The sequence below is a fragment of the Ochlerotatus camptorhynchus genome, unplaced genomic scaffold (genome assembly GCF_037179485.1).
Source record: "Ochlerotatus camptorhynchus isolate MF236.1 unplaced genomic scaffold, CSIRO-AGI_Acam_v1.1 ptg000100l, whole genome shotgun sequence".
NCBI lineage: Eukaryota > Metazoa > Arthropoda > Insecta > Diptera > Culicidae > Ochlerotatus > Ochlerotatus camptorhynchus.
The window spans coordinates 43724-65491 of record NW_027040590.1 but is presented as its reverse complement, the minus strand read 5'-3'; the positions used below and the strand labels follow the sequence as shown (position 1 = coordinate 65491).

The following is a 21768-nucleotide window of genomic DNA, read 5'->3' as shown; positions in this document are numbered from 1 at the left end:
AATCTGTGACTGTGAGATTTAATGAAAATTTCAATGAGTCAGATTCCTAAGATGCTGAGAAAAGAAATCTTCGTAGGGCTGAAGAAAATGTTTAATTCCTGGATATTAACAAAAATAATAATACAAGATTCTGAAACCACAAATTAAATGTCCGATTTTGATTTTTTTTTCAAGATCCCAAATTTGAAAACAAATATCAATATAATGGATCTTAGCAAATTTTAAAGAGTCATGGATATCAGCACTGGTGGTGTAATGGTAAGCGTGATTGCCTATCATCCGAAATGGCCTGGGCTGAATTCTAGTCGCCACCACCGGGGTTTTCTGAGGCATAAAATCTCTGATCACGTCTTCCTTCGGAAGCAAAGTAAAGCCGTTGTTGGTCCCCGATCCATCAGTTGATGGATCAATAGGTATGGTCCAGGTGTAGGTGCTGCCTCTCTGGCGTCGGTAGCATTGGTACTCAGTACGGAAAACAAGATCGACGGAAAAAGAATCAAGGAAAAAAAAAAGGGACATGGACTTGATTCAGGCATTTCGTGGTATCTTAAAGAGAATTCTATTGAGTATTCCAAGGGTGTTCTGACATGAATTTCAATTTATTGTTGAGGTGGCTTCCAAGGTCATTCTGAAGACCTTTTGATTCTTGGTAAATGCTCAGGAGATTTCCAAGAGAGTTTTGAGAAGAATTCTAAAATAAATTCAAACGAGAAGAGCTTCAATTTCAGTCCAAGTAGAATTCCAAGGTGAGAAGAAAATTCAAAAGATTTTTTAAGCATAATATCTAAGCAAATGTGAAATTAATTCTTAGTTGATTCTGAGAAGAAATTCAACGGGAAATTGAAGCATTATCCATTAGGAGAAAATAAAAAAACTTAATGTATGACAAGGAATTTTGACTAGGAATGATGAGTAGAATTGCAGGTGAATTTAAAGGAGAATTTTAAAAGAATTCTGAAGAAAATTCCAAGGGAGTGCTAACCAGTGATGGGAAAATATCAAAAAATCAAATCTCACCAACGCCCAAGATCACGCTTGATTTTCGTAGACATAAATCAACAAGCAAACAACTGCGGTTGATTTTGCAAACTGTGATATCGCAGCTCGGAGTATCAAGCTAACAAAACTCACCAGCTGCAAATTTCAACAAACTGTGGTGAGATTGAGTTTCATGATTTTTGCTTTACACCCGAATGCAACCGAAACTTCCATAACGGCTGGCAGCAGTCACTTCGTGTCTGCCATCGGTGAAGAGTAAAAAGAAATAGCAAACTATACCTTCTCTTTCTACGAAAACGAGGTGCAACGGAATCATTTTTGTGTCGAGTCAACTCTACGCTTGATTTCTGAACGTTGTGAATAATCTCGCAATATCAAAGGAGCTTGTAAAATCAATATAAAGCATGATATTTTGTTCCAATATCACGCGTGATATTACGAGCGCATGAGAGTGGAAAAATATCAATTGATTGCTGATTTTGCCAACACTGGTTCTGACTATAATTTATGAGAAGAATTCAATGAAATTTCTGAGGACATTTCCAAGGAAATTCTTAAGAGAGCCTTAAAGGAATTCCATGGAGTATTCCATGCAATTTCTATGAGAATTAAATAGAAACTAAAAGTGGCATTCCATGAGAATTCTGAAACATATTTTTAGAAATTCCTTAGCAGATTTCAAAAGTAGTTTAAGGAATAATTGCATCGATGCTTTGGAAAGATATGTACTAAGAACATATTGATGAAAATTTCAAAAGAAACAGAAGTATATTAAGAAGAGTTTAAAGCAATTATGCTACACTCATTAGAAATTCGATGTAAATTGCAGAGTGAATGTAAAGTTTTCGTTTTTAAGAGTATTTTGATGAAAATTATGTGTGAGCTGGAGTTCCAAGATGTATTTCTTAGATCATTAAAAAAACCAGAACAAATCCCAAAAAAATCCTGTGAAAGAATCCACGATAAACCTGAACTAGAAAACCAGTGATGTCGCTTCCACATGTGCAACCTGTGCACGACACAGGTGCAAATAATATAAAATGATGTGCTTAGATTTTTATTGATTTTATGGTCACATTATAGCTATACTTCTACACTCCAGACCACAAGTGACCATGAATGCAGTTTTTAATAATGTGATTAATGAAATCTTTGACCTTGGTTTGCTTCAAGAAGTATTAAATTCAGTTTGGAAGGTCTGCACTAATGTACTGATTGTTGCTATCACTACCAGGAATAAACTCGTAAAATAATGCTTCTAAAAGCGAGCTTTTTTTGGTGTCAGGCTGCAAGTTTATGAATGGTCAAATGCCTGATGTTGAGTGATTGCCAGACCTTCCATTACCTGGCGATAAAATTAAATCATGCTTGAAAAATACCACAAATTGTCCAAAATTTAAGGCATGGATATGGATGCATTCGATCTGATTTTGAATCTAGTGACAAACAAGATAATAAAAGACTGGACCAACTTTAATCAAGAACCTATTCTACCTGGTGAACGATTGATTACTCTGTAACGGCGTAGAACGTTGAATATTGTACACATTCAGATCATCAAGGGTTCTGTTGTCCTTGTACACAAGCTTGTGTACGAGACTTTGCATCTCCTTTCGAAATTCCAGTTTTTCTCTTGGATTCAGTTTTTTCACATGTGGCAGGAGGTTTTTGAAGATTGCTTCATCCTCATCGTCGTCACAAGCACTAGACTTATTAGTCTTTTTTTTTTCCAGAAGACTCAATTTCCGGGCTTCAATGTCAATCAGCTGCTGTTGAACACCTCACTTTCCAAGTCTGTTGTTGCCTCTCCTCCCAGCTTACAGGAAACTTGTCGCCAAAGCTTATCGACAATCAACCTGTTCCGGTACTGTTTCAATGTTTTGTCTCACAGTGCCTCCCTCGTAAAAACGAGAACAATCAGATTTTCCGAATCGATATCGAGGTCCATTTTTCCTCAATCGAATCAGTCCACTTGCGTTCGCAGGCGTCAAAACACAACACGAACAGCTCTGTCGCTTTGCTGAACGCTGCACATCTCTTCGCATCGCTTTCACTAATAGCGAATTTGTTTATTATCCAGGTTGGAACCAGTTCCAACCCGTGCGAACCCAAGCTTATTGTCAGTGCGAACCTCAACCCGAGCCAGGTTACAAAAACAAACGTTCACACTGACGTTTGACAGACAACAAGCAGAACCAACTTTGATACCCGATCCAGGTTGGAACTGAATCAAAAACAAATTTGCTATATAACAGGTTTGAGCGATTCCCATAGAACGCTCATAGAGGGTGCTTTCACGCAAGCGCTTCGCTTATTGCCAACGCATCGAATCGATTCAAATCGCCTCTACTATGTTGTCGGCCTAACTCTATTGATTAGTTAATCTTAGTAGGTTAATTAATGGCACCAAGAAATGTGCAAATATTGCTATGCAATCAATTATTATTTTGCTCGTAAATCGAATCTAAAATAAAAGTCATGTGAAATGCTAGCTTCTAGCAAGGGTTGCAAGATAATTTATGTAAAAACCCCTGCTGCCGAATTGTCTTTTGTTTTCTCCGCCCATCTCTCTCTCTGAGTATTTCTGGTTGCGCTGGTTGCGTCTGTCAACAAATAAGAGCTGTTTGTGGTTCATTCATGTAGTGTAGTTCTAATGAATGAAATGTTGATTTTTTTTTCAACTTTGCTACCAAGGGGACTTCATGAATTTTCTCTAGATATTGACACTGTCTTGTAGCAACAAATATTTTCGGAAGTGGTTGATATATATCCTTTATAACACTTTCAAATCTGGCATCACTGACTCAGGGCGATAGGGCAACAGAAGTGATTAAAAATAGTCGCGAACTAACACCCGCTGTGCGGTAGATCAAATCTTATTCATATTAAATTATAGGGGAAATGGATGTAATGCCGGCCTAAATGCCCCTAGTTTGGGCCCATACATAAATTCAGCAATCGACTAAATTTTCAATAGCGCCCAAAAATTTCCATTAGTACCGTCCCAATGACACGTTCATCTAGATTGATAAATTTAAATTTTGATTTAAATTTAGATTGATAAATTTAAAATTGATAAATAGCTGATTTTTATTCATGGGCCCAATCTTAGATCCAAAAGCCAACATTAGAGCCATTTCCCCTATGTGATTATATTGAATAGCATACACATCCAGCATTTTTTTGGGCAACATTGGGACAGATAGCCAAACCTTTCATGCGACAAATTAAATTTTAAGAATTGAGAGTCCTATGTGCGTATTTTTGGTCATATTGGCTTAATATTTTAAAATAAATCCTCAGATTTTTCTTAAAATTAACAACGAGCAAAAACATTTTAATTGTAATTCTATAAGTCGATAATTCTGTAACTCGGTGGTCCCTTAAATATCGAGTTACAGAGAGTTGACTGTATAAACAAAATCGGATTCTTCTCTTTTGAAGACCGACCCTAATCCCTGTTGTCTTCTAATGACCGATAATAAAGATACCTTCAACTCAGCACATTTGATTAAACCCATTTTTTCGGGCTCAGCATCAGAAGAGACCATAACTACCACGAAACCCCCAGCTGATGCACATTTGCTATGCTCTATTATCCCGTTAAAGTATCGTCGCTGTCTGTCTAGTGCATGCAGACGACACACGACCGCCGCTGAGGACGGCAAAATTTGCATTCAAATCACTTCATCGGCACCTGCTGGATTAGAATCGCTGGCTCCCGACGATCGCCGCAGTAAGCGTAAAGTGCATACGACTGTGGCGACGGCGGCGGCGGCTTGCATCATCAGCACCATCACCGCCGTTATTGTCGTTGCCGTTTTCTGCACCGAGTGGAAAACACGGCAAATAGTGGCATCAAAATCCATGTGCTGTCTGGAGGGTTTTCCTGGGAGTTTGCCGCGAACGTGGAGGAAGCCTGCTGAGTGCATCGAATGCGAACCGGGTATAGATGAATTTTGTTTATAAATATAGTGTTTCGCTTCTATTTGCCGGGATGCATGCAGACGGATTTAGACTGGTCCAAGTAACTAGCCAGCTCCGAGGGCTTGCCTCTGGATGCACGAGTCTAACCTGATGTCCCAGTTCAAGCTCGAACCCGTATCCGTCTACTGCTAGAGTAAAGTTTTTCCCCCAATTACCAAAGCTGCTGCTGCTACTGCCACCATCACTTGCAGCTCAGCCCCGGTTCCGGTGTTTGCGTTGTCCCGATTGCTGTCAACATTAGTTAGCGAAGTAGTGTGCCAGCCGACGTTGTTGCTTTGGCGAAAACTAATTAGCAGAAAATACGATCGATGATTTGATTCTCAATTAGATTTTCGATCGTGTGCCATTTGCACTCGGTGTGAACGTTTGCATTGTGGGTGTGTGTGTGTTTGGGTGTGCTAAGCATGATCATCGGAATGTGTGCGGAATTAGATTTTATTGCTTGAATTGGAGTTGATGTTTGATTTTGAATTTTCCTTTTCTTTTTCAGGTAAGCTCTTAGCTTCTCTAATGCCGATATCTGTGCACAAAGAAGAGTGTTCTAAAACCAGGTGAGATTTCATTTAATTTATTTGAATATTATGAAGTTAATAAATAGGATTTGTTATTCAAATGCGTTTTGTTCGGTTTTACTATCAAAGACCACTATAAAGAAATCAACAACACTAACTAGTTTCTGGAATTGTCATTCATTAGGTGAAAATAGGGCGTGCATTTGAGCAATATCAGGATTGTCACGTGCGGGTTTATGCTGTTATTGGAATCCATCGATATAGGTTTGAATGTTCGTTGTCTATGCTATTGGGTTCGGAAGTGTTCCACTTGGAGATGCTTACAGCGAATGAAGTTCGCAGTTTGAATCTGTCCAGAAATAGGCAGCAGCATCAATTTTAAATGTGCCCGTATACCACTCTAGAGCACTGGATTAGAGTAGTGATAACTGGCTATATCCATCATGCAATCGTCCGTACAGTGGATATTGTTTCTGGTTATGCTGATCTTCTGGATAAACTTTTCGTCGAAAGTACTGTGAATTTATAATAGGAAGATCTCAGCATGTATCATCAGTAGTTCTCAGAATCTTTAGTTGCGTCATGGCATTAAACTGCGCCAACGCTTACGCAAACTCAGAACATGAGCATTTCATACACCTGTTCCGCTGTAGGGGAGTAGAAGTTCATTCGTTAAAGTACCCTCCCGTTTTGCCTGGGATCGGGTTTTAAAGTTTCAATCTGTATTTGTTAGAAAAACGCTATTTCAAGGGTTTCACGCATTTTTATATCTATAAAATTTCATTGAAGGTAATGCAAATCATCAGGTTAAATTTCAATGAAAGGGTAAGAAGTAGATTTGGACGCCATAGTTGTATAAAACTCCATATGGAATAATATAACTAGGTACACGAAATTTTGTTACACCTCAGTCTGTGCACTAGGAGTACTACAGCCAAGCAGAGCAGATTACGTTTGTGCAAGATGGATCAGTTCCCAAGTAACAATTTTGGTTTTATGAGAGTTCTATAGACCGTGATTAAGACTTGTAAAATGCTATAAAACCTTGGGTTCGGTCCACAATCAACAGAATTATTATTTCTGCTGCTGATGCTGCTGTTGAACGGTTGAAGCAGTACCTGCACTGTTCCGTTTACTGACGCTACATACGATCAAACTGCTTATTCTCATTTATTTAGTGTACACTTGAAAATCGGAATAGCTCACTAGCGATAATCGATTTTACTCTCGTTCTGTACGTTGAACATATTTAGTGTCGGAAGTAATGCGCTTTATAGCGCATTATTTTGCGATTACAGTGCACTACTTTCGAAACTGTGTTTAACGTACAGAGCGAGCGTAAAATTGACTGTCACTAGCGGGTTATTTTGGCTTTCAATTGTACCGCGTAAAACCAAAATTGTTACTTGGGCGATTATATCGTCTGGAAATAGGTAGCACAATAGTTCTCAGTTTACTTCGTATTATATAGGGTCGATTCGATCTGGTAGTCTGGAGTTAAGAAACTCAAAACGATGAAAAATTTTTGTTTTGTATCGTCTGCGCTGCTGTCAGCCTTTTGAGAAGTCTGTTAAAATTCGAGCACGCATAAGCAGGGTAGCTATTGAGCCATAGTATCAAATTTCTTGAAATTTTCAGAAAAGTTTTTTTATTGAGTAGTTAGGAAGTGATAAATATGTAAGGTTCAACGGGAAACATCAGTCTCGTTTTCGAGCAAGTAGGTTAGGTTAGGATTTCTTTATTAAGGAGGCTTCAGCCTCCGGTTTTCGATCAACTAAACAAAAAGATGTTTTCAAAATGTTCCTGCCAACTGCATTCATTCCTTGCTCAATATTTTAACGGATTACGAAACTGGAAATTGTGACTTAAATTCGTGTTTATGTTGAATTGTATAATGTTTGTTTGTTTGTTTGTTGTCTTAACTGTTACTCGAGATAAAGCTGATTACAATTTACTCAATCGCTTCAAAGTTATTTTGGAGGTTCAATCTTGTGGCCATAAAATTGACATCGACAAATGTTCTATTTATACAAAAGACACCGCTAAACTGTATGTGGAATTATATCCATGGCACCCGATGCCGCCCACGATTCATAAAATATTGATACACGGTGGGATTTTTTTTTAACTCTTTATTTGTTCCAAATTCAAAATAAATTACATTTCATTTTTAACCTAGGTGCTCCAGTTACTACAGTAACTTACCAGCCTTAATTGTTATGATATATATCTAAGTGTTTTTACATTGTTCCTGCCTTGGCAATTCAGTATTTAAAACAGGTTTCTTAAACCTTCATGTCAGTATAACAATTGATATCTTAAACTAAAAACTAAAACTAAATCTTATCTAAGTATAAAGGGAATAAATCGTTGCAATTGAGGATTGCAACGATTTTTGCCTGGAATTATTAATTATTTTATCTGATATTTGTTCTAAACTCTCAACATTCGAAATTCTATGTACCTCAGTAGTACTGTACCAGGGAGGCATCTTCAAAATCATGTTCAGAACTTTATTCTGAATCCTTTGAAGTGCTTTTTTCCTGGTAGTGCAACAACTAGACCATATTGGCACAACGTAAAGCATGGCCGGTCTAAAAACTTGTTAAATATTAGAAGTTTATTCGTCAGGCAAAGTTTGGATTTCCTGTTTATAAGAGGATACAAACATTTTATATATTTGTTACATTTGGCTTGAATGCCCTCAATGTGATCTTTAAAAGTTAATTTTTGGTCAAGTATTAATCCAAGATATTTCACTTGGTTTGACCAGGAAATTGGAACTCCGTTCATAGTGACTATGTGACTACTACTAGGTTTCAAAAACGAAGCTCTAGGCTTATGTGGAAATATTATAAGTTGAGTTTTGGAAGCGTTGGGAGAAATCTTCCATTTTTGTAAATAAGAAGAGAAAATATCTAAATTTTTCTGCAGTCTGCTGCAAATAACACGAAGACTTCTTCCTTTAGTGGAAATGCCTGTGTCATCAGCGAACAAAGATTTGTGGCAACCCTGAGGCAAATCAGGGAGGTCCGAAGTGAAAATGTTATACAATATAGGCCCAAAAATGCTACCCTGAGGAACCCCTGCTCTAACAGGTAATCTATTAGATTCGGAATTTTGATAATTTACCTGCAGAGTTCTGTCAGTTAAATAATTTTGAACTAATTTCATAATATAAAGTGGAAAATTAAACTTTTTCAATTTAGTAATCAAACCTTCATGCCAAACACTGTCGAATGCTTTTTCTATGTCTAGAAGAGCAACTCCAGTTGAGTGGCCTTCAGATTTGTTTGAACGAATTAAATTGGTTACTCTTAAGAGTTGATGAGTAGTTGAATGCCCATGGCGAAATCCAAACTGCTCATCTGCAAAAATTGAGTTCTTATTGATGTGAAGCATCATTCTATTCAAAATTATCTTTTCAAAAAGTTTACTTATTGAAGAAAGCAAACTTATTGGACGGTAGCTAGAAGCTTCAGCTGTATTTTTATCCGGCTTCAAAATTGGAACAACTTTTGAATTTTTTCATTTATCAGGAAAGTATGCCAAATGAAAACATCTGTTAAATAATTTTACCAAGAAAGACAAGGTACTCTCTGGGAGTTTTTTGATGAGGATATAGAAAATACCATCATTTCATATTTTCAAACTTTTTAGTTATAGACCTTACTTCGTCCAAATCAGTCCCCCAGGAATCATCAAAAATATTTTCCCGAGAGAAAATATTCCGAAAATCCCGAGCAACCTGATTCTCAATAGGACTAGTAAGACCAAAACTGAAATTATGGGAACTCTCGAATTGCTTAGCAAGTTTCTGAGCTTTTTCCAAATTTGTGATCAAAATTTGACCACCTTCTTTAAGCACTGGAATAGGCTTTTGAGGTTTTATCAAAATTTTTGTGAGTTTCCAAAAGGGTTTGGAATTCGGGTCTAATTTAGAAACATTATTTTCAAAAGTTTTGTTCCTCAGGGCAGAGAATCGCTTTTTAATTTGTTTTTGCAAATCCCGCCAGATAACTTTCATGGCAGGATCGCGTGTTCTTTGAAATTGTCTCCTACGGACATTTTTAAGACGGATCAAGAGCTGAAGATCATCGTCTATTATAATTGAATCGAATTTAACCTCGCATTTTGGTACTGAGGCAGCTCTTGCTTCAACTATAGAAGTAGTCAGACATTCAAGAGCATAATTAATTTCATCTTTGGTTTGCAAAGGAATGTTTGGATCGAAGTTATATTCCATAAATGTTCGATTATGCTCCCAATCAGCCCTATGGTAATTGAAAGTAGAGCTGTTGGGATTACAAATTATTTCTTGGGATATTTCAAAAGTTACTGGAAGGTGATCAGAACCGAAGTCAGCATGGGTGACCAATTGGCTACAAAGTTGACATGAATCGGTTAAGACTAAATCAATAGTAGAGGGATTTCTTGCAGAAGAAAAGTATGTTGGGCTGTTTGGATATTGAATAGTGTAATAACCTGCAGAACAATCATCAAACAGAATATTACCATTGGAATTGCTTTGAGCATTATTCCATGAGCGGTGTTTTGCATTAAAATCACCAATAATGAAGAATTTAGACCTATGACGGGTAAGTTTCTGAAGGTCACTCTTGAGAAAATTCTTTTGCTGGCCTACGCATTGGAATGGCAAATAGGCAGCTATAAACTCCCAAAGTTTCAAAAACTTTGGTTTCAAATGAAGAAAGAATTTTATGTTTTATTCGTCTATGAACAAAGATGGCAACGCCACCACAGGGTCCATCAAGACGATCATTTCTATCAATTAAATAATTTGAGTCCTTCTTAACCTTATGGTCAGGTTTAAGGAACGTTTCAGTTATAACGGCAATATGCACGTTATGAACTCTCAAAAAGTTTAATAGCTCGTCTTCATTATCTTTAAGAGATCGAGCATTCCAATTTAAAATGTTTAATGCTTTAAAATTCATTACTGAATTTTAAAGTCATGACAATATTATTAGCAAATTTTACTCCAGTTTTAATAGCATCAAACATGGAGTTAGATTTAAGCATATCAGAAATCATGTCAATTAATGAATTCTGTAAAAATTCCATTTTAGGAGCAGTAATGCTTCCTAAGTCCAAATTGTCAAAATTTCCGTTAGAACGTTGGTTAGTATTATGATTTCTACCCGCTGCAATAGCAGCATAGGTAGCTCCATTAACTCGCTGAACATTGTTAGCAGCGAGGGGAGTAGGTACAGATGAAAAATTTGAAGCAGGGGTGATATTTGTACCTACGGGTACGAATGTAGAATTTTTTCCTCGCTGAACGTTGTTAACAGCAGAGGAATTTGTACCTGGTCGGAAACGTGGAGCGTTTCCTACCTGTCGGTTAGAACAAGATTGTAGGATCGCTTTGCGAGTCTTACATTCCCAAAAATTGGATTTGTGGTTTTCACCACAATTTGAACATTTAAATTTCTTAGGATCTTCCTTCACAGGACAGTCGTCCTTTGCGTGAGAGGAATAACCACAATTCATGCATTTAGCTGGCATGTAGCAATTTTTAGTACCGTGACCCCATCCCTGGCACTTACGGCACTGGGTAAGGTTTTGCAAATTTCTTCAAGTCTTCCTGAAGTGTTCCCACTTCACTCGGACATGGAGCATAAGGCTAGCTTTTTCTAAGGCCTTAAGGTTGTTTAGTTCACTAGACTTGAAGTAAACTAAATGGAAATCATTAAAAAAAAACCGTTGCGCGAATCGCCAGGACGGGATTTTATTTTCATTTTGAATACTTGGAGTGGCACAACTCCAAGTAATTTTGCCAGTTCATCTTTGATCAAATCCAGGGATTCACCACTGGGCAGTCATTTCATGACAACCTTGAACACACGTTCAGTTTTGGTGTCGTAAGTAAAAAAATTATGCTGCTTCTCAGTAAGATACTTGAGAAGACATTTAAATCCGTCCAAGGTTTCAGCCAATACACGGCATTCATCCCGACGTCCAATTTGTAGTGAAAACTTAACTTTCACGAAATTCAAAAGTTCCATGCGAAGAGCATGGAAATCAAAAGTGGTTATCACAATAGGGGGAATCTTTTCCTTCTTGGCATTAAGCCGGGAAAGTTAACTAGAATTTTTCTTGGATGATGGATCATTCTCATCATCCGTGAGCAAATCAAATTGATTACTCAAATTAATTTCATCAGAAGGGGGGTCAAGAGTTTGCCCCTTTCTTTTGCGTTTAGGCGCCATGTCGGCAGTAAATTTTTTATCCAAATCGACTTCCAAGCAGATTACTATTAGAATCTGAAGGATCGAAGAGGAATTTTCCAAATCGATTTCCAAGAAGGATTACCTCAGGTAGGGTCCACACAAGGATCAAAGAGGAATGAGAGTTGAACAAGGTAGAAATTTTACAAGTTGAGCACTGAAAAGTGCTGTTTAAATTTGTTGTAGCTTTAGGTAGTAATAACACTTCCTTCAGCAAAAAGCAAATAGATCCGCACGGCAAGGAAGCTCGATGCGCACTGGACTTTGTTGTAGGTGATTTCAATCTTGCTTCAGTCAACTGGTCATCGAATGAAACTGGGTTCTTTCATCCTCACTCTAATGGCTCATACATTACACCTCTCTCATACATTACACCTCTCTCCTAGATTGCTACAATACTGCTGATCTTCTGCAACGGAACGGGATCTCCAATGAAAATCATAGACTGTTTGATCTATGTTTCCTTAGCCGTAAACTCGCCTCTAATTGCTCGGTTCAAGAGGCACCCGAACCACTAGTTAAACGTTGTAGACACCATTCACCTCTGCAGTTATCATTACACTTATATCAAGCTTGCACTTTTTGGGTTACCGTGGACACCGTATCGTATGACTAAAGTAGGACTGACTTCGAGGAACCATAACTGCAATTTTCCAAACCTACGACTGGATGCCTTCATTCAAATAACAACTAAAGTGCGGTAAAAATCGGTAGAACTGTTTCACACACATCTTTGGTACTTGAGCGGTCGGCGTTCATCTCTTTTTGCCAGTAGTGGCGGGGGGAAGAGACAACCCACCATCCCTCTCCAAAGGGGGAGTTTGGTAAAGAGAGATGAAAAAAAAACTGATTTGTACCTTCCTAAAAAGTTATCCTAGCTCGCTATCTACTACTACTAATTCTAACGGAATTATCAATTCTATACTTTCATCTCCTCCATCTATCGTATAAAAATTACCACTTGAGTCTGTTATTTGAAATTAGCATCTTCAACTATGTATTGGAGTGCTGGCCGCACCTTTGGCATCCATCTTCAACCTCTTTTTGGATACTGGGATCTTTCCCGACTGCTAGAAGGATTCTTTTGTTTTCACTGTTTACAAAAAAGGCAATAAGCAGTCGATGTCTAACTACCGTGGTATCACTGCTTTATGCGCAGTTTCAAAACTTTTTGAACTGGGATTTTTGATCTAATTTCCGTCCTACGAAGCACAACCCGCGCTTTACCTCTCTTTTCTGGACGAGTTTAAACAGCAAATGGAATATTTCTGTCAAAGATGACTTCTAAATTTATTCACCTTTCCATACGTACCGTTGGATTTGATAAAGAGTCACACATTTTTGAGATATTATTTAAAATCTAATACTGTTTCTTGATTCTAAATTCGTTCTACGAGTTTCAATTCCGTCCTAACGCATTGAAATGCCATCAGATTTTCTTCGTCCTACGGATAAACGTAGAAAAAGGGGATTCGCTAGGAGCGCTTCTTTTGTTTTGAGAACAATGAGATTAAATATTCATACAATGCGCTCTAACAGGCTTTATGTTGTAGCTAATAAACTAACGCATCGGATCAAACATATTATTGATTTGTGAACGGTGAAATCATTGATATTATTGATCTTTTCTGATCGATAGAACGGAAATGGGCGATTACGATGAAGTAGCGCTCTACCCTATTGGTGGTAGATTATTTTAAACACACATGCTCTAGTTACATCGCGACTGAAAAACACGGATTTATGCCGCTACAAACCTCGTTCAATACACATCATCAATCATACGCGAGATGAAAAGAGGTCATCAAGTGGATGCTATCCACACCGATCTTTCTGCTGCTTTTGATAAAATCAATCACGAGATTGCAGTGGCCTAACTAGAGCGGCTTGGTTTTCAAGGTTCCCTTCTTGATTGGCTTCGCTCATACCTCACCGGTCGACATATGTCAGTGAAGATTGGAGATCATTTTTCTCAACCGTTCGCTGTTTCTTCTGGTGTACCTCAAGGCAGTCATCTGGGACCGTTCATATTTTTATTGTATCTGAATGACGTTCACTTTTCGATCCATTGCCTGTAGCTATCTTATGCTGACGATTTCAAACTATACTTTGTCATCAAAGATCGAAGTGATGCATTGTTTCTTCAGCAGCAGCTGGACGTTGAGGCATCTTCTCAACTTGGTTTCATTTTTCGTTTCGCCAAAGACTTTAGGGACATTTTCTGTTTAAAAACACTCTATTGTTCACTAGTCCGCTCATCATTAGAGTACTGTTTCATAGTATGGACTCCTTTTTACAGCAACGGTGTGAATCATATTGAGGCCATTCAGCGAAGATTTGTACGTTTCGCCCTTTGTTGGCTATCCTGGAGTGATCCTTTTAATCTCCCTAGTTATGAAAGTTGTAACTCTACTGTCTGTATCCCGGTAAAAACGCTCAGTAGCAAGACATCTCTAGAGCTGTGTCTCAGGGTTGGCTTACTACTGGGTAATCTGGAGGGGCTTCGCGATCCTCATGTGCAGTACTGTCACCTGACTAAAAGCTATGAAAAGTTTAAGTGACACAGCAATCAAAGGGTGTATACTAATGATTTATTAATAAAATCTATAGCAGGTGTGGATTGGATTTCTAATTTTAGTTCTATTGAATTTTATGGGTGTACAGTGGGTTTTTACTATGGGGGTTTGACGTACCGGTACTGAACTGCTGCCGTTGTTTCTGCGCCACCGAAGACTACTCTGCCGATGTGCGAGCGCTCGCCGATGATCCTACATACGACGAGCTTGACATCAGGTGAATCAAGCCTGATAGGGTGGTGATGTTTGAATTTACTTGCTAGTGGATCGGTCAACAGATCGACTTGACTTGATGGTGATCTGCGGTCTCCTGGCGTCTACCCTCGTTGACAAGAATCATCAGAGTCCAGGCAAAGCCGGAGTGACTCTGCTGAGAGGGGTCCTTTTTTGCGTTTAGAGCCGTCTTGGCCCGAGGAATGCGGCGATTTTGACCTTGCAAGGCCAAAGCGAAAGATGTCCTTTACTGTTAGGATTAATAGCCACTAAGAACCAATAATCCGACTCGTGTGCTTCCTGACCGGCTTAGTCGGTTGGTTCACAAAATGACGCTGTACCGAATGGTACCACAGAAAGGTCCTGTGAGGGCAACGGGGTTTATTTTTATTAATTGCCGTACTGGTTAATGGTCATTCGATTAATTATAGCTATCGGATGGGGCCTCATAGCCTAGTCAGTAAAGGCACGGTATTACCAAGCCGGAGGCGGCGGGTTCGATTCCTGGTCCGGTCGAGGGAATCTTTCGGGTTGGAAATTTTCTCGACTTCCCTGGGCATAGAGTATCATTGTGCTTGCCTTGCCACACAATATACAAATTCATGCATTGGTAAGTGGCATCGAAAGCTCTCAATTAATAACTGCGGAAGTGCATTTAGAACACTAAGTTGAGAGCACGCAATAAGCTAATATGCGCTAAGCAATAAGCTTGAAATGCGAATAAGAAGAAGAAGAGAAGCTATCGGTTATTAATTAGCCAAGCCGTATTACCTGATTGAACACATAGATATTCCCGCGATTCACCACTCACTTTGCATTAATTTAAGGACACTTGGTTTAAACGATCCGAAGCACACGAATGCCAGATACTGATTGAGGAATGGCGGTTTTCCTTCGCGCTTTTCCCATCCCATTGCTCTTCTCGTGAGACGTTATTTTCCATCCATTTTGAAATCAAAATTTCGCCCGAATGTTGTTGTGCCCACAGATAGAATACTCATACCCACTGTACTGTTGTACGGTTTTATACAATTTTCATATTTAGAACAATTAATCCTACTAACAAATTTAACAATTTTAAACAACGACTACTAACCCTACTAATCCAACACCAAATAACCTTAAGAGACGGGACGGTACATTTAACAACTATGCACAAGTCGCTGTAATTTGATGTCCCTACAATTACTTGGTGTTCGCCGAGGCGTCTCTAAGGCTATTTACCTTCATCGAGGATCTCCTACGATCGGACATTAATTGTGGTTCACTTCTGCAGCAGTTGAATGTCAATATCAGACGCGTAAACTTACGTTCTGATTATTTTTTCAACATACCGACTTCTCGCACAAACTACGGCGCTTTTTATGAGACGTTAACTAGCATGTGCAAGATTTTCAACAAATATTATAACTGCTTTGATTTTAATATCTCCCGCGTTAGGCTTAAGAATATGTTTTAAAGTGTACTTTTAACTTCCTGACAGTTTCTGTTTTCCGTGTTTAAATTAAGTTAATTATGTTATCATTCATATCTTTTTATATGTTTAGGACTTAGTTCAAGCAAATGTATATGTAGGATTCAATGCTATCTGTTGGTACTGAAATGATGAGGTTTTGCACCCACTAGTGTGGGCTTTTCCTCAAAAAAATAAATAAATAAACGGAACTAAAAGTTATTTCTTAATCGCAACTTGCCTTTAGAATGATATCGCAGGCAACAGACATAATATTTGGTTCTATCATAAGGAATTAACTATCTTAAGACAATTTAAGTGAAACCTACTTCACAACTAGTTTTTAAAATTGTACATGATCAAATTCCCGGTTTTTTATACGGATTTTTCATAAAAAACATTAGTGGGGATAAATATGACCCCCTCGCTCCTCTTCGGCCGTTGCTTTTGCCGTTCAATACACCAAGTTGGCGCAACTGACCACACCGTCTCGACGACACAGAACATAATTGTCTGTACCTACCAACCCGCCTACACCACGGCATCATCATCCGCATCGTCGGTTCGTCTGACTGCAAGAAAAGTTGTTCCCAAAACGGAAAAGTTTTGCGCGTTTTGTTGACAAAGCTACATCACGTCGCTTTCAGGCGGCACTTTTTAGTCGGTCGGTGGTGGTGGTGGTGGTGAGGTACCAGCTCGCCACGTCGACTTTTTCACGCTTCGAAGATGACAAAAAACCGACAGACAAACCCTCGCTCGTCGTAGTCGAGGTTTGCGGCGGGGATGGTTCTGGATCTGGTACTGGGGTGGTGGCGCGAACCCAAAGTGCCACAAAAAGTTGGTGTTTTATTGTTTGTTTTCCAGGAAGTATGTTGTGGCAAAGAGCGGGAACGGATGAAGCAAATTTGTTCCTCAGCAGCAATAAATTGGCTACCCCCAACGATTGACGGCTGCCTGACTGTGTGGAATGAAATGGAATATTGATGGTGGGATTTCGGAGGAATCGGTTCAGTTTTAAAGCATGCCAGAGGAATCTCCATTGAAAGTTCAATCACGCGCATCACGATCCAGACCGAGCAGCACGAACTTATAATATATTCATTTCAAGCTTCACCATCGCGTCTGGATTTGGAATGCTTACAGTGGATTCTTATCCTATTAAAATCGGATTGTAAACATATGCTCGTCACAATCCGCCTTCTCCATTTTCATGCAGACATGTTCCGCGAAGAAATGTCGCCCAAAAAGGGATCATAATTTTCCCCAGCTCGTGTCAGATTGCCCGATTTCGAAGCCTAAAGCCTAACCAAAACACGAGTCTCAGCTGTGCTGATCCGCCTTCCACATACATATGTGTAGCCCTAATCTGGTTCGACATCCCTCACCGAGATAGAGAGCTGTCTCCTCTCGGTGTAGGCGCTAGGATTTGTAATCATGGTTTTGAATCTTCAATCTACAGTTGTGCAATCGCCGCCGCCGCCTCCTCCCCCGGCCCTATTCGGTATGAAATCTGTTTCACAACAGGCATTGATTGCCCCTGGGGTGTGGCCTCCTGCTTCCTGTTCGGAGCAGGAGCAGGGGGAGATAACTTTATTTGGCTTCGATTTTCCCGCTTATCAGAAGTGCGTCTGTTCGAGGCTTTACTTTGCAATGTCTTCGTCGTCAGTCAGTGAAATATGCCAGTAGTAGTGGGTGGGCCATATTCGATGTCCCATAGGCAGTGCGATTGGAAAACATGCGTGACGCAGAGAAGCTATTGAATACGTTTAAAGCGAAAGTGAAAGCAACAGATCGGGGGGTAGGAAATTGCTGTTCTTGATTTTCAATTGGCTGAAGACAACAACAAGAAGAAAGAGAACCGTTCCGATCGGAGGGTGGAAGCTTTATAAGAAATAAAAAAAACATAGGATAGTTAGTATAAACGGCTTTTCCTGCGGTTACCAGAGCAGAGGTTGTGTGGGATGTGGTGCGTTATCGAGAATTGGAATTTTATTTATAATATTATTGTTCCTCTGATTTTTCCAACCGAAGGCGAATGAAAATGAACGACTAGGCCTAGCTGGAAGCGATTCAGTGTTTAAATTGGGTATTTTCCGTTTAAGAGCGATACCGCTGAAAATCGATCTTTAAGGGAGTCTGGTAACAATGTTTATCAGTTTTTCGATTTGGGGAAGGGTGGAAAAATGCATGTATATGTGTAATTTGATTATGAAACATGTTATTAACTGTCTGTTCCGTTGCCGAGAAGCGTGCTTGTTTACAGCATCGGCACGCACTTTGAGCTGCAGATCAGCCTGATGCAGCCAAAAACAGGCTTATTCAACTTTTAGCCTGCTATATTGTTTGTTTGGACATTTAGAAAGAGGGAGAAATTTAAAAAGAGTTCCGTGAGATTCAATGAAGTTTCTTAAATTTAAGAACAATTTCGGCAACTTCAGGGAAGATTAATGAACCTAATGACACATTATTATTAATTTCAGGAAATTTTTATTAATTTCAGGAAATATTCGGGACCTTTCAAAATGTTCTTAAGAGTTCAGGGAAGTTTTGAAAGCTTTAAGGCAGTTCCAATAACTTCAGAGAAGCATCGAAAACGCCAGGAATGTCAAGACTTTCGGAGAAATTAAAAGCTTTCATGAATTTTGAAACAATTCAAAAACTCCATAGCTAATCTAAAAAACTTCATTTATGGTTTCGTTTTAGCTTCTGGAAAATAACGGGAACCTTACAGAAGTTCAAGAAATTTGAGGAAAATCCATAGAACTCCAGTGAAATTTAATTTTTTTAGGATGACTTTTGAAACTTCACAACATTACGTAGAACTCCAGTTGAGTTCAGGAAAGTTCAGAGAACTTCGTGTAAATTGCAAATAAAAAACTCCAGAGAAGTTCATGATCATCAGGATGATGCAGAAGCATTTTATGAAAGTATGAGATGCTCAGATCTATCAGACTTAAAGTTGTAATTTCATACGATAGATGAGGAGATGAAAGTATAGAGCTGATAGTTCCATTAGAGTACCGCAGTTCCAATAATTTCAGTAAAAATCCATATTGATCCACCGGGCAGGTGAATAGAACCTTTGTTACACAGTAAAATCTCGTTTATGATATTATCCATAGATAAACGAGGCCTCAATGGATATTTTTATTTTTATTTGTCTCAGTTTCTGCACTGCTCAATAGAACAGCAATTGCTAGTTTGAATTGGAGTCCAAATCAGGGGGTGACCCCGGCGTAGTGGTTAGCATCCATACCTCTCACGCCAAAGTCACGAGCTCAAATCTCACCCCCGGACAAGTCACGAATAACCCAAGAGCGTTAAAGTGACTTTAAAAAAAGAAAAAAGAAAAAGGAGCCCAAATCCTAATTTAATAATCATTTGATTTATCACGTCAAAACATCGATCTCTTCTTTCGATCTTTTCGATCTTTAAAATAAAATAAAAGAAGTGTTAACTTTTGTAATTGTATTTACATCGAAAAATCGATTTACTCTCATCCCAGACTGCGTGGTAAATTTAACGAACGTATCATCAACATCAGCATCGCTCCCCACAATGACATCACTATTTGCGTTTCCGATATTTACGAATACAGCAACATTTGAAGGTTTTCGCTACCTCTCTCCTGTGCTCATTGCTCCTTACGGCTACCCAAGAACGTGCACATCTTTGTGTATGCCGACGACGTTCTCATCGTGGTAACCGGGCCCACCACAATCCGCACCAGGAACATAGCGCAAGCTGCCGTCACAGCCGTCGTGAAATGGGCCGAAACAGCTGGTTTCCAGCTCTCGGCCAGGAAAAGTGTTAGATGCCACGTCTGCCCGTCCCGACACAGGGTAAGCGGGGCCGCCATCAAGATCGCCGATCAAGCTATCCCCGTTAGGAACTCCGTTCGGATTCTGGGTGTTCTAGTGGACCGCACGTTGTCTTTCGTGCCCCACTTCAACCAGGTGAAGAAGGATTGTAGAAGCAGGGTCAATCTGGTCAGGACCATTTCCAGGCCACACCGATCCAACAACCGGGCAGTTCGCTTCCGTGTCTCGCAAGCCATCATCGACAGCCGGCTGCTGTACGGAACCGAACTTACGTGCATCGCATCGGAGAAGCAGGAGGAAATTCTTGGCCCGACTTTCAACAGTTGTATCCGGATCATTTCCGGTCTCCTACCTTCCACCCCCGCAGATTCTGCGTGTGTTGAAGCAGGGGTCCTACCCTTTCGGTACCGCATCATAAACGCCACGCTGTACAAAGCTGCATCCTTCGCCGCCAAAACAGCAGGGAATGGCAGAGTCTTCCTCCTCGACGAGGGGGATAGAATCATGCAATCGATCGCCAGCATCGACCTCCCCCCGGTGGCTAGGATCCACTGGCACGGAGAGAAGAGTTGGCTCTCTTCCAAACTCATAATCGAAAACGCGATCAAGAATCGATTCAAAGCAGGAGACAACTCTGTAGCCCTACGTTGCACAGTAGCTGAGCTTCTCAGGTCCAAGTTTACCGATTTCACCCACCGGTACACCGATGGTTCCCGATCCAACACGGGCGTTGGCATCGGAGTATCCGGAAGTGGCATACTCGTCAGCAACAGCCTACCACCGCAGTGCTCCGTTTACTCGGCAGAAGCGGCCGCGATCTTCCACGCGGCCACGTCACCAGCTAATCAACCAATTCTCATTTTGACAGATTCGTACAGCGCTATCCAGGAGCTCTGCTCGGCAACTCCCACCCACCCGTGGATTCAGGCTACTGTCAAGTACGCACCCAGTAATACCGTTTTTGCGTGGATACCCGGCCACTGCGGAATTCCCGGAAACGAGGCAGCCGACCAACTCGCTGGAACTGGACCGTCGGGTCCCAGATTCACCGACAAAGTTCCCCTCCAGGACGTCAAACGGTGGATTAAGGCCACCGTTCGGAAGGCATGGACCGACCAATGGGCCAGCACTCGAGGGCCTTTCATCCGGAAAATCAAGGGAACCACGGAGGCATGGACGGACCTCCGAAACCTACCGGACCAGAGGATACTCTCGAGGCTGAGGACTGGACACTGCCGTCTATATCTCAACTTCGGCGGAGGACCCTTCCGCAGGAGCTGCACTATCTGCCACGTTCCGGCAACCGTCGAACACCTACTGTGTGTCTGCCCGGAATTCCAGGACCTCCGGGAGACTTACGGGATTACCTCCAGCATCCGGAACCTGCTCGGAGAGGACTCGCCTGCTGCCGACGCCCTCCTTGTATTCCTGAGGGAGGCGAATTTGTATCATCAAATTTAGTCCGTTTTTGTAGTCAGTTGCTAGTATCAGTTTTTGTTTGTTTGTTTTCTGCTAGCTGTCGGGACGGCACCGGACGGGATGAGCCTTTGGACCTCGTCACGGTGTCGTCTCGTTCAGGTCATCGTTCCATATGTTTTAACTTGTTTTTTTGCGAAGAGCCAGGAAAGCTGTATTTTACAGTTTTCAGTAGCAGGAGGGACACCACATGGGATGAATCTTTGACCCTCATGATGGTGGTCACCCTAGATAGTCATTAAGGAAAACGATCAAATTGTTATGCTAAAACTCTGTCAAACAACTCCGTAGGAGGTTCTCCTTCTGAGGCCTCACCCATGACTAAAGAGATGAACTAGCCTCAGGCTAAAAATCTCTAAAATAAAGAAAAAAAAAAAAAAAAAAACATTGCTCCTTACCCTCACGACAACATTCAATTGAATATTATAAAGGAAAGAATTTTTTGGGGTACCAACGTAAACTAGCGTATAGTCGATTCTT

At 40.2% G+C, this 21768-nt stretch overlaps 1 protein-coding gene across 1 annotated transcript; it reads left to right on the top strand.

Annotated features, from left to right (window-relative positions):
- Window positions 1-231: 231 nt before the first annotated feature.
- LOC135698985 (uncharacterized) lies at window positions 232-21273 on the top strand. Its single transcript, XM_065219152.1, has 2 exons — window positions 232-258; window positions 19651-21273. Exons 1-2 carry the CDS (start codon window positions 232-234, stop codon window positions 21271-21273), a joined length of 1650 nt encoding a protein of 549 aa, XP_065075224.1.
- The last annotated feature ends 495 nt before the right edge of the window (window positions 21274-21768 follow it).